The 13,132-nt window shown below is 42.2% G+C and overlaps 1 protein-coding gene across 1 annotated transcript in view; it reads left to right on the top strand.

Moving 5' to 3' along the window:
* The first annotated feature begins 4,409 nt into the window (after positions 1–4,409).
* LOC120065154 (ethanolamine kinase 1-like) overlaps positions 4,410–13,132 on the top strand; it is a 28,805-nt gene continuing 20,082 nt past the window's right edge. Inside the window, exon 1 of the mRNA XM_039015925.1 lies at positions 4,410–4,823. Coding sequence (XP_038871853.1) covers positions 4,620–4,823 — 204 coding nt within the window. The 5' untranslated portion in view covers positions 4,410–4,619. The remainder of the gene's footprint in view (positions 4,824–13,132) is intronic.

Here is a 13,132-nt window from a genome sequence, read left to right as displayed (position 1 = left end):
TTAGGAATGTAGTAAAGTAAAAGTAAAGTACAGCTACACAAAAAAACAACTTAAGAGGTACTTTAAAGTATTTTTACTTAAGTACTTTACACCACTTGTTGAAAAAATGCCAAGAGTGTGCAAAGCTGTCATCAAGGAAAAGGGTGGCTACTTTGAAGAAACTCAAATATAAAATATATTTTGATTTGGTTACTACTAAATATATACTTTTCTGGTTACTACATGATTCCATATGTGTTATTTCATAGTTTTGATGTCTTCACTATTATTCTACAATGTAGAAAATAGTAAAAAATAAAGGAAAACCCTTTTGACTGATACTGTATATATTTTTTTATACCAAAAGGGGTCCTAAAATTCTGAATCAAATAGCTAAATTACATATAATATGACCTTAAAACAAGTCCATATGTCAGCTTAGAACCCCCCCACCCCCACCCCTCATCTATTTTTCAGCATACATATTGCGCTGTCTGTATTCTCCTGATTGTTGATTCCTTTTTTATAGACACTAAATATGCTTCTCTGCATCTCTGCTGTCACGAACCGGCTCGTAGCCCGTAATAAAAAGGGAGACAATGAAGAGATCAAGGAATGACAAAAATATATTTATTAACTAAACTATATACAATTAACAATGGTGTGTGTAGTTAGTAATCCGTAGTGCAAGTGAGTGGGTGCGTGCATAGATGGTGAGGGGTGTTGAGAGGTGCAAAATGCCACAACCAAAAATACAGTGTGTCTACATGGAGAGAGTCTCCTCAATGAATGGGGTAAAGGTGTATTTATCCTCGGGACACACCAGAGCCCAGGTGTGTCCCATTTTGATGACAACCCTCGTGGCTCTGCCCACCGACATCCTATTAAGGAAAACAGCAAAGAGAAAGAATTCGGCAGACAGAGTGGGTGGGTCGTCACACTGCTAAAATCTGGGTAAAAGATTGAATGGAATGTGGCTACTTGGTGTCGAAATAACAATTAAAGGGAGATTCCACATAAATAAAACAGTTTTCATACAATTTCTATAGGATAATAAATCACCCAAAAAAGTTCTATACACATTTGGTTTAACATACAAAATGGCTCTAACATTGGCTTTACAAATCAGTCCTTGACTCCCTAGAGTTTAGAAGAAAGCTGTGGTTTGTATAAAATGGACAGCATGTACCTGTTTGAACTGACTGTGCCATGGTAAATGTAGGCAGTGAATGACCCTACCAACCCTGTGTGTGTGTGTGTGTGTGTGTGTGTGTGTGTGTGTGTGTGTGTGTGTGTGTGTGTGTGTGTGTGTGTGTGTGTGTGTGTGTGTGTGTGTGTGTGTGTGTGTGTGTGTGTGTGTGTGTGTGTGTATGTGTGTGTGACAGATTAATGGTACTCTGATTAAGTGGTGACATAGCTAATCATTAACTGAGCACCATCTAAAGACCATCTGTCAACTCTACAATAGAGTTAGATCCCCCAGTCAGTTAGATGTGTGTGTGTGTGTGTGTGTGTGTGTGTGTGTGTGTGTGTGTGTGTGTGTGTGTGTGTGTGTGTGTGTGTGTGTGTGTGTGTGTGTGTGTGTATGCATGCGTGCGAATGTGTGTGTGTTTGTGTGTGTGTGTGTGTGTGTGTGTGTGTGTGTATGCATGCGTGCGAATGTGTGTGTGTTTGTGTGTGTGTGTGTGTGTGTGTGTGTATGCATGCGTGCGAATGTGTGTGTGTTTGTGTGTGTACCGTGCACTCACCCTTTACCACAGCTGTGCAGTCAGTTAGATGTGTTAGTGTGTGTGTGTGTGCTGTGTTTTTATCTTTGTCTTTTTGAAAGTGTGTTTGCATTTGTGGGTCAGCCATTATGTGATCATGTCTGTGTGCATGTGAGTGTGTGCATAAGCCTTTGCGTTGGTATGTCACCTAGTGTTTGACATTGTGATTGCATGTGTATAAATGAGCCATTCAAGACTTATGTCGAGAGGCAGAGATGCACTACTTCCCAAACACACCCATTCAGACTCCCAATCTATCAAAATTAAGATGTGTGTGTGTCAACATGCACTTTGACATGAGAAATTGGGTAGGGCGTGGAGAGGGACAACTGAGTTTAGTTTAGAATGGAGGAGTTGCTTTATTGTGTGTGAGTGTGACTGTGTGTGTGAGAGAGAGAGAGAGAGAGAGAGAGAGAGAGAGAGAGAGAGAGAGAGAGAGAGAGAGAGAGAGAGAGAGAGAGAGAGAAAGAGAGAGAGAGAGAGAAGGAGAGTATGTGGGAATGTAAACATTTCCTCTTGTTTGTTAAGCAGGTACCTGTGCACACACACACCAGTGGAGGCTGCTGAAGAGAGGATGGCTTATAATAATGGCTGGAATGGCGTGTAATGTCTGGAATGGAGTGAATGGAATCAAACATATAAAAAACATTTGATACCATTCTATTTACTCCATTCCAGCCATTATTATGAGCCGTCCTCCCCCACCAGCCTCCACTGACATACACACTAACTGTCTCTCTCTCCTCCCGGGTGGCGCAGTGGTCTAGGGCTGCGCCACCAGAGTCTCTGGGTTCGCGCCCAGGCTCTGTCGCAGCCGGCCGCGACCGGGAGGTCCGTGGGGCGACGCACAATTGGCATAGCGTCGTCCGGGTTAGGGAGGGTTTGGCCGGTAGGGATATCCTTGTCTCATCGCGCTCCAGCGACTCCTGTGGCGGGCCGGGCGCAGTGCGCGCTAACCGAGGTGCCCGGTGTTTCCTCCGACACATTGGTGCGGCTGGCTTCCGGGTTGGAGGCGCGCTGTGTTAAGAAGCAGTGCGGCTTGGTTGGGTTGTGCTTCGGAGGACCCATGGCTTTCGACCTTCGTCTCTCCCGAGCCCGTACGGGAGTTGTAGCGATGAGACAAGATAGTAATTACTAGCGATTGGATACCACGAAAATTGGGGAGAAAAGGGGATTAAAAAAATAAAAATAAAATAAAAACTGTCTCTCTTTCTCTCACACACACACAAACATTTTGAATTGGGTGGCCAAACCCAAGTTTAGGGGGGCCAAAGCCACAAACCCAGTTTAGGGGGGCCATAATATTTTGAAACTTAATCGATGAAAGGTGGATTTGTTCAATATAATAAGTTCAACACATGAAATGCATCAGCTTCGGTTTGGTACATTTCCCTGTGCAAATAAATCATAAATCAATTCCAAAAGTCTTATTACAGTGTTTGCATTCATGGCCAGAATTGTATATAAGGGTATTAGCATACAGCAGTAAATTCACTTGAAAGTGCCATCCAGAGTGTGAATTATACCATGTCATTTGGACGGTCACAATCTTTTTAACGGGACCTCCTTTTTTATGGGATTTATAGTAAAGACATGTAATTTAACTGTAATAAAAAATATTAAAAAATATTACGTTTTAATGTGTCATGAACACAACCAATCATGACATTTTGATCTGATTGTCAAACAAGTGATGGATTTTGTTTTACTTAATTCATTTTAGAATAAGGCTGTAATATAACAAAATGTGGAAAAAGTAAAGGGGTCTGAATACATTCCAAATGCACTGTAAATACAGGAAAATCTATTTCTTATTGCACTGGGCATTTAAAGTATATATAATTAGTGTGTGTATATATCTGTGATTGATTTAGTGATTGTAAAGGGGTTGATAATAATTTCAGTCTCCGGACTTAAAACTAATTGAAGATGACAGTTGATAAGCGCAGATGAAGGATATCAAGGATCTGGAAGGATTCTATATGAAGGAATGTTCTGAGATCTTTATCAATGTGTTCTCCAACTCATAGAACATTTTAGAAAAAGGCTCATTGCACGTATCCTCGCAAGGTGAGGTATTAAAAGGAATTGAAAACAGGGGTGTCAATAATTTTGACTCCTACCTTTTATAACAAAATCTAGTTTTTCTAAACAATTGCTTTAGTATAAAATAATATAAATTCTCAATTTTTGGCATATAATTTAGCTCAGTATTTGCTAAATCTTTATTAAGGGTGGCAATAATTTCAGACCCCATTGTATATTGAATGCAATAACATTGCTTGCACTGGTAATCGTCTGGTTTTTGCATTACAACACTGACACCCACTGGATGAAATTGGGGGCGCCCCGCACCAAATTATGTCTAGTGCCTGTGACTACTCAATAAGCCTAAAATGTTGTGCAAAAACAATGCTATGTGAGGGCTTTCTGATCAAGGTTATAAATGTTGCCCCTCTCATGTTATTTAATAATGACTAACTGTATATGATTGGAAACCATAACGCTGAAGAAGACTCTGGCGCTCTTCGGCTCCACTCGGACAAACTCGGCGTAAAAAGTGTGCGTGCTCCCCGTCCGTGGGTTGGAGTGCTGTCGTCACACAAATCTTTGGTTGTCATTCTCCGATCCCGCCGGTGTGCGTGTCTAGCATCGGATGATTTCGCGAGGGCGGTGCCAAGTCGGAGGAAATCGTGTCGTGAACTGACCGGCTCCTGAGAAAACCGAAGAGGATCTCACCGGTAGTTGCATCTTCTACATCAGCGCGGTTGCTTTTCACACCGACAAGCCCCTGGTTTAGCTAGCTCATTTGCTAACCAACGTTAGCCGTTTATACCAACCAGCTCATAAAACAACTGTTAGCTATTTTTTTTTATGTCCCGAATTCCAGAAATATCTGTTAATAATTCGAAACGAAAAATTAACCACATTATGGAGACTGAGATACACGTGCCTGTTGGGTCGCCGGTAATTCGAAAATTCCCGATTTTCGTGGAGGAAAATAATGTAACGGATGGAGCAATGAAGCTGATAAAGCAGCTTCGGCCAGCGTGGGACATGAACCATGTCAAGACCAAGGTAAGGTTGACAATTCTCCACTGAATGATGCGCCAATGGCCCAACATCACTAGTTGGCTAGCTAGCTAAAGTTAGCATAGCTATCAGACCAGTCCCTTGATATATTCCTCGCCTTGTGCATACATTTTATCATTGGCTTCTCTTGCGTTTAGTTTGCAGTTACGTTTTCAAGCTGAGATGAAAGTTAGTGGTGTTAGCTAGCTAACGTTTGCTTGGTTGCGCCCTGGGAGTAGTAGTAGTTAACTAACTAACCACTTTGATGGATTCTTAGGTCGAATGAATAAGACATTTGTGTCAGGCTTCAGTACTCCATGGATATATTGATAGAAATGTCATACGTCTCTCTCCCTTTAAAGACGTGGCGTATTTAAAGGAGACATTTACAGCAAATATAGCTACTGATAACTAACCCCTTTTGTCTGTGGTTACAGAAAGTGTGTGTGGATGAAATGTGTCCAGTAATCTGTATTTGTCAGTGACCAGCTGGCAATGACGTGAGGGTCAGGCAGCATTGATGACGTTAACATTAGCCAGCAGAAATAGAGCCTGGCTGTATGTATTAGCTCAAAGCCCCTATCTAATTTACATTTTCCACTGCCCTGATAGCTTCTTGTAAATACAGGCACCTTGAAAGCTGTCCACTCAGATAAGATTGACATGGTAGTGGCAACGCTGTGTGTCTGGAGGATTACAATACCCTGTGAGAGTCACCCATGGTCTGATGACCACTTCATATCCCCATCCTAATTGCCTCACTCCTGACCCCAGACACACACCTAATTTTGAATTCACACAAGACACAACTCACCCCCAACTGCACAGGCAAACAAACACGCCTCACTCTTATCTCCATACAAACTGGAATTGATGTCCATTGATAGACCTAGCTAGGCCAAATTATTACCCTGTTTGTGTGAATTACTCTGCCCCTGCCATGTTTAGGGTTCCTGTCAGTCAGTCAGTCGGGGAAATGCATTATTCATTGGCACTAAGCAGTAGGTAGGCCTGCTATCGGGTGACGCTTGTCTCCTGCCCGAGGGTCAGCTGTTCCCCAGTCATTCTGGGTTGTTTTGTACATTGAGGCCAGAATGTGACTGTCCCTGCTGGATATTTACGTGTGTGTGCCTAGCCTAATCTGGGCTGGTCACCCCTTTTGCCCTGTAACTGAGATTGTGACACTGTTGACCGCCCAACACAGCTTTTCTCAATGGGAGCCACCCAAACAGGCTTTGTCTGCCTGCCTTTGTCCCTTTAACCCACACAGCCCCCGTGCCAGCACAGCCCAATACAGCTGCCCCCCCCCCCAGGCATGGGCACATGCCAACTCTGAGAAAGAGAGAGGACAAATTGAGAGACAGAGACTTATAGAGAGAGAGAGAGAGAGAGAGAGCTGGAGGACAGATGGAGAGGGAGACGGATACGGAGGGAGGCGGAATGAGTCAGACGTATACGGAGGGAGACGGGGAGAGTGAGAAACTGGGGGGGGGGGTTACTGGAACACAACACAACACAACTGACCTGACTGAGCCACCTGGACATGAAGGGGCGGGGGCTTTCAGTTACTGTAAATATCTAGTGTCAAGTCCAGTCCCAAACATCCAACCCTCTATCCCTGAAAACACCAGATGCTGCCAACACCAACAGCCCAGTCACACCCCATTCCAATTCTTTGAGCTTACAGCTGCTTATTATCACACGTTAATGCCATGTGGCCTTCTGCCTTACTCTGATGTGGGCATGCAAGAGATATTTAGTCACTGTTTTATGTTTGATCATCAATGGCCTCATCAATGGATAGAAACTTTGTTTAATTTGATCCAAAGCTTTTAAGCTTAGCCACAATAAAGTAATAGCCTACTAAGATATGCAGACATTTTGTTCTCATTCAAAGAACATGTCACCTAAAAGTAGAATGTTTGTTAGTAGTTACCTCAGTTGTGTTGGCGCTTTATTACCTGTGACATGTGGAGCAACACACCACACTCACACTGGGGCAGGATGATCACAGGTTTTAGTGGTGCATTGTGTTCTGGGTATGTGTAGACGGTCACGAGATAAATAATTCATTCATAAAGGCAGTGTACGTGTGTGTGGTCGTAACATGGTGCCAGTGTGCCCATCTCTCTAGTCAACCATGCCAGGAATGCCAGCTATGTTGGGGTGGGTGGCCAGAGAGAGGGCCAGTGTCTATAGGGCTAGTCTCTCTGTGGTCTGTTTAGCTGTCATATCACTAGTCAGGGATTGTCCACATTCCAGTGAACATAAATATGGTCAGTTATTAGCTATTGGGTGCATCTCAATGGTGTGAACTGTTTGTAAAGGAAAGGAAAATAGGAAAGAAAGACCCACTTGACTAGAGACTACATATGCAGACCATGGGTTCCCATGTGTTACTTTCTCCCCCAACAGTAATCATTGAATGATGTGGCTGTCACTGATAATGCAAACAGCTGGGCCGTTCCACCTCAAAAAGCACAAGAAAGAGGATTTCCACACCCACAATCTCAGTGTACTGTTAAAGAAGAGTAGCATTCCTGCAATGTTAGTTTGTTGAAATATAATTAGATCTGAGACATTACGCTAATTGATTGCACCCAAATTGGCTATTTTAATTTCTAGGATTTATATAATATTCAATAATTATAGTACCGAACATCCGATTTGAACCAAACTTTTTTCTAACAAAGAGAAAGACGTGAGGAATCCAAAGAAGTTGTCAAAAACCACCCACGGACCTCCCAACACCAATCCCACCCCAACAACAAGTATATAGTATCACTTCTCTGTTTAACAAGGAGTATGGAGCTCCGGCTCGGAGTATTGTTTCATCCTATGTAATGTATTCTCTTTATTTCAACAAAATAATGTTTCTGGAATGCTTATCTTCTGTTGCTAATTACAGAAATGATTTCAGAACAATCTGAGATGGTGGGTGTCATGGCTTGCTGAAATGACATGGAATGACCCTTCTTCCTTGTCTGGGAGAAGTTAAAAAAGTAGCCTACCTGTAAAGCTCTTGCCCTTTGGCCCAGGTGTTAAGCTCCAGTGTAACCCAGAATACTGTTACTGGGCAATTGCAAGGGGTTCCACGTGATCAGGTGTGCTTGCGGTCTCAATTAAATACAGTAGGCTATAGCCTATGCACGGGCGGAGAAGCACAGGGCAGTTATCTTTCCAAGGAAATGTACTTCCTAAATCGGATTACGCTATAGTATACTTCATTGCCAAGAAATGAATATTGATCACCCGTATTTGTCTCTGTCTGAAAATCATCCCACTCCTAAAAAGTAGGCTATAAAGTGCAAGACTCTCCAACTGCTTTCTTCAAACTATGTCTAGCCTGTTGGCTGATATTGCCCAGTAATACCAATAGCCGAATAAAATGGGCCATGTGAGAATCTGGTAATTTAACCTATTTCTTAGGTTATTTTTTATATATATATTGCCTATAGGGCGCTAAAAATTGCTGCGACCATGGCTGGCAAGTGACCTGCATCACATGCGCCTAAAATAACATTGCAGGACTGTTGTTGGGTTCAGGACCAGTTCTTGCGGTAGCAGGTGGTAGTCTGACAGAATGCCAGCTGGTGCTGTATGAAAAGTTGCAGGTGCAGGCAGGCGCAGGATGAATACAGTGCCTTCTGAAAGTATTCAGACCCCTTTACTTTTTCTACATTTTGTTACGTTCTAGCCTTATTCCAAAATGGATTAAATAAATCTAAATCCTCAGCAATTTACACACAGTACCACATAATGACAAAGCGTAAACAGTATAAATTTTAGCAAATTTATAAAAAAAAAAAAAAAAAAAACATACCTTATTTAGGTATTGCTATGACTCAAAATTGAGCTCAGGTGAATCCTGTTTACATTGATCATCCTTGAGATGTTTATATAACCTGATTGGAGTCCACCTGTGGTAAATTAAATTGATTGGAGATGATTTGGAAAGGCCCACACCTGTCTATATAAGGTCCCACAGTTGACAGTGCATGTCAGAGTAAAAACCAAGCCACGAGGTCGAGATGATGTAATGACGCCACGAAAAATACAGCGCTACACAGAACAAAAGCAATAAAATACTAAGAGCACGCTTCCAACAACTAAACAAGTTGAAGTCGAGCAGTCATTTGAAAGAGTAAGAACATTTCAGCGAGACAACTCAAAGGCGAAATTCATTAACGCCAAGATAATGGAGTCTATTGCCCTTGACAATCAACTGTTCTCTGCCGTGGATGATGTTGGCTTTCGCCGACTTGTCAAGCCCCGGTACACAATCTTTTTTAGATGTCTTACCGGAGTGACACAGTATTGTTGAGACTCACATCCATGAGCGTCACTGCTATTAGCCTCACGACTGACATTTGGACCAGCAACGTCATCCCCATGAACATGCTGAGTCTGATAGCACAGTGGGTCGACGAGGATTGCATACTGAGGAAAGCCGTATTTCATTCTCAAGAATGTGCTGGTTCTCATACCGCTGCTGCCATTTCAAGAACATTTGAGAACATGTTTTAAACTTGGAAACATGATCACTCCAAGCTCCATTCCAACAACTGACTTGAGAAATAAGGTCAACTGCGTCTGCAGCAGACGTGATACCCTCTGTCATGGCATTGAAACGCCTGCTCAACAAAACTGCTGACACAGACCGTGGGGTTAAAACGTACAAAATTACTCGGCTGTGAACAAGCGATTCGGTGGCATTCTCTGAGCCTCTTTACTGTGTTGCCACCATGCTCGATGCTAGGTACAAGGACCGCTACTTCGATGCAGACGAACAGGGTTTACGTGAAATGTTATGTACACAGCTGGACAAGATGGAAACGAACACAGTGACAGTGCGTGCCGAGGAAGAGAGGTCACGGACAGACAGAGCTGAAACTTCACTGCTTGACATGCATGATGAAATCCTGTTTGAGAATGAAACGACTGAACAAATGAACAACGAAACAGCACAGCAAGTAAGTGAAAGATAGGTTTTGATTATGTTTTACTGGTAATAGGGACATATGTAAATGCCAATAAAATAACTTTTTGTGGTGTGTATGTGTAACCTTCATTTAACTAGGTAAGTCAGTTAAGAACAAATTCTTATTTACAATGAATGACTGCATACCCCGGCCAAACCCTGACGACGCTGGGCCAATTGTGTGCTGCCCTATGGGACTCCCAATCACGGCCGGATGTGATACAGCCTGGATTCGAACCATGGACTGTAGTGACGCCTCTTGCACTGAGATGCAGTGTCTTAGACCGCTGTGTCCGTGTAACTATTTAACTGTACGAGAATGCTTAAGTCCACAAACATTTTTGATATTGGTATTGGACAAAAATGTCATATCGGTGCATCCCTACTTACTACATGCAGATGTAAAAAGTAAGGAACGAGGTGGGTAGATAACTACATGTGTCATTGTAGCAAAGTATTTATAAACTAAAAATCAGATCTCATAAATGTTTCATTCGTTTTTGTTCTATTATCTATACCAGGTATTCCCAAACTGGGGGGTACACGCAATGCCGCCAGGGGTACGCCAAATAATAAAAAATAAAAAAAACATTTCTAAAATGAAAAAAATACATGTGGATTAGGTTTTTTTTCTCGCCTGAGTAGCCTCGTTTCACTGCCAAAAATAACATTAAACAATCTAGTGTTCAGCGAAATAACAACACAATGTCAAATACAGGTAGCATAGTCAAATAATTAACATCCAATCACATTAACCGTTACTCTCTCTGGGAATTCCACTAACGGTTCGTATGTAGCCAAACGTTAGCTGCTGCTCATGTTGATATCTGTACTGATGGCGCAAAAGCCATGACAGGGAGACACAGTGGAGTGGTAACGCGTGTGCAAGCAGTTGCTCCCGACGCCACTTGGGTACACTGCAGCATCCACCGAGAGGCTCTTGCTGCCAAAGGAAGGCCTGACAGCTTGAAAGACGTTTTGGACACCACAGTGAAAATGGTTAACTTTGTTAAAGCAAGGCCCCTGAACTCTCCTGTATTTTCTGCACTATGCAATGATATGGCCAGCGACCATGTAATGCTTTTACAACATACAGAAGTGCGCTGGTTATCAAGGGGCAAACTATTGACACGTTTTTTTAAATTGAGAGACTAGCTTAAAGTTATCTTTACTGACCATAATTTTCACTTGTCTGACTGCTTGCATGATGGTGAGTTTCTCACACGACTGGCCTATCTGGGTGATGTTTTTTCTTGCCTGAATGATCTGAATCTAGGATTACAGGGACTCTCTGCAACTATATTCAATGTGCTGGACAAAATTGAGACTATGATTAAGAAGTTGGAGCTCTTCTCTGTCTGCATTAACAAGGACAACACAGGTCTTTCCATTTTATGTTTTTTTTTTGTGTGCAAACAAACTCAAGTTTACGGACAATGTCAAATGTGGTTTAGCGAAGCACCTGAGTGAGTTGGGTGCGCAATTACGTATGTGCTTTCCCCAAACGGATGACCCAAACAACTGGATTCGTTATCCCTTTCATGCCCTGCCTCCAGTCCACTTACCGATATCTGAACAAGAGAGCCTCATTGAAATTGCAACAGGCGGTTCTGTGAAAATTGAATTTAATCAGAAGCCACTGCCAGATTTCTGGATTGGGCTGTGCTCAGAGTATCCTGCCTTGGCAAATCGCACTGTTAAGACACTGATGCCTTTGCAAACACGTACCTTTGTGTGAGTGGATTTTCGGCCCTCACTAACATGAAAACTAAATACAGGCGCAGACTGTATGTGGAAAATGATTTAAGACTGAAACTCTCCAATACAACCCAACATTGCAGAGTTATGTGCATCCTTTCAAGAACACCCTTCTCATTAACCTGTGGTGAGTTATTCACAATTTTCATTCAACAAATAAGGTTTTATATGTAAGATGGTTAAACGAAGAGCAAAATTATTGATTATTATTTGTGCCCTGGTCCTATAAGAGCTCTTTGTTACTTCCCACGAGCTGGGTTGTGACAAAAACTCACATTCATTTTTATGTTTAATAAATGTATCGTATAGTGTGTGTGTGTTTGTGTGTGTGTGTGTGGCTGGCTTACAATGATGGCAAAAAACATTTGAGAGTGCGCTGACCCTGGTGCTAGAGGGGGTACGCAGCTGGGGGTTGAATGTTTGAAGGACTACGGAACTATAAAAAGTTTGGGAACCACTGATCTATACAATAGGCCATAATTGATTTCGGCCCAATAGGCCTGGCATATTCTCAAGTTCTAGAAGCTTTCTGTTTCGATTGGGTTATTTTGCCTAAAATCCTTTCGGCCTAACTATATGAAAAAAATAACTGCATCTCTACCCAGCCTGTCAAGAGTGGCCAAAATGGTGTTTAGCATCCCCAGTGGCTCTGCAAGTGTAGAGAGGATATTCTCCACTGCTGGGCGGCTCTCCAGACACCATCACATTAGCCTGAAGACACAGACTGGCCAAACTCCTGTTTCTAAAAATGTATTCTAAAAATAAATTCAAAGGCTCTAATAAGTAATTTTTTATTTTAATTTGTATTTAATTCTTTGTAAGTCACAGCCTATATGTGAAATGTATAGACTATAATGATTTAATACAACAAAATTGTTTAAATGCTGAGAGCTTCATGTCCCTACCAGCCTATTGTCGCACTCGCAAATGCTTCACAATGTATTTCTTTGTAGGCTATAGCCTTGAAGTAATATGGCCTAAATAAATCATTTTCATTCCTTCTTAGGCTCCCTGTCTGGCTCCTGACCTATTTAGTGTTTATATGCTGTTCAATATGACATGTAGCATATTTGAAATGATGTGCATGTCTTACATTCACCGTTTCATGTTTATTCAAATAATTTTCATTATGTAACCTTTATTTAACTAGGCGAGTCAGTTAAGAACAAATTGTTATTTACATTGACGGCCAACCCCGGCCAAACCAGGACAACGCTGGGCCAATTGTGCGCCGCCCTATGGGACTCCCAATCACGGACGGATGTGGTACAGCCTGGATTTGTAGTGACGCCTTTTGCACTGAGACGCAGTGCCTTAGACCGTTGCGCCACTCGGGAGCCCACTCGTTTGGTTTGGTTTCAATACTTCAAAACCAAATGGTATGTCCAGGAAGTCACAAAAATAGATGGTTGTTTGTTCAATTGGGATTTAAAAAAAATGAATGGAGTGAATTTGGAGCGAAGCTGTTTTTAGCGGAGTGGTTGGAATGGACCTGGAGGGTCTTATTCTGTTTAAATGATGATCGATGCTTGACTGCCGTTTGACAAATAAATATTCTCGCTCTTCTCCATAATGA

The sequence above is a fragment of the Salvelinus namaycush genome, chromosome 20 (assembly GCF_016432855.1).
Source record: "Salvelinus namaycush isolate Seneca chromosome 20, SaNama_1.0, whole genome shotgun sequence".
Lineage (NCBI taxonomy): Eukaryota > Metazoa > Chordata > Actinopteri > Salmoniformes > Salmonidae > Salvelinus > Salvelinus namaycush.
The sequence above is the reverse complement of the archived record's forward strand: the minus strand, read 5'-3'. Positions and strand labels throughout refer to the sequence as shown.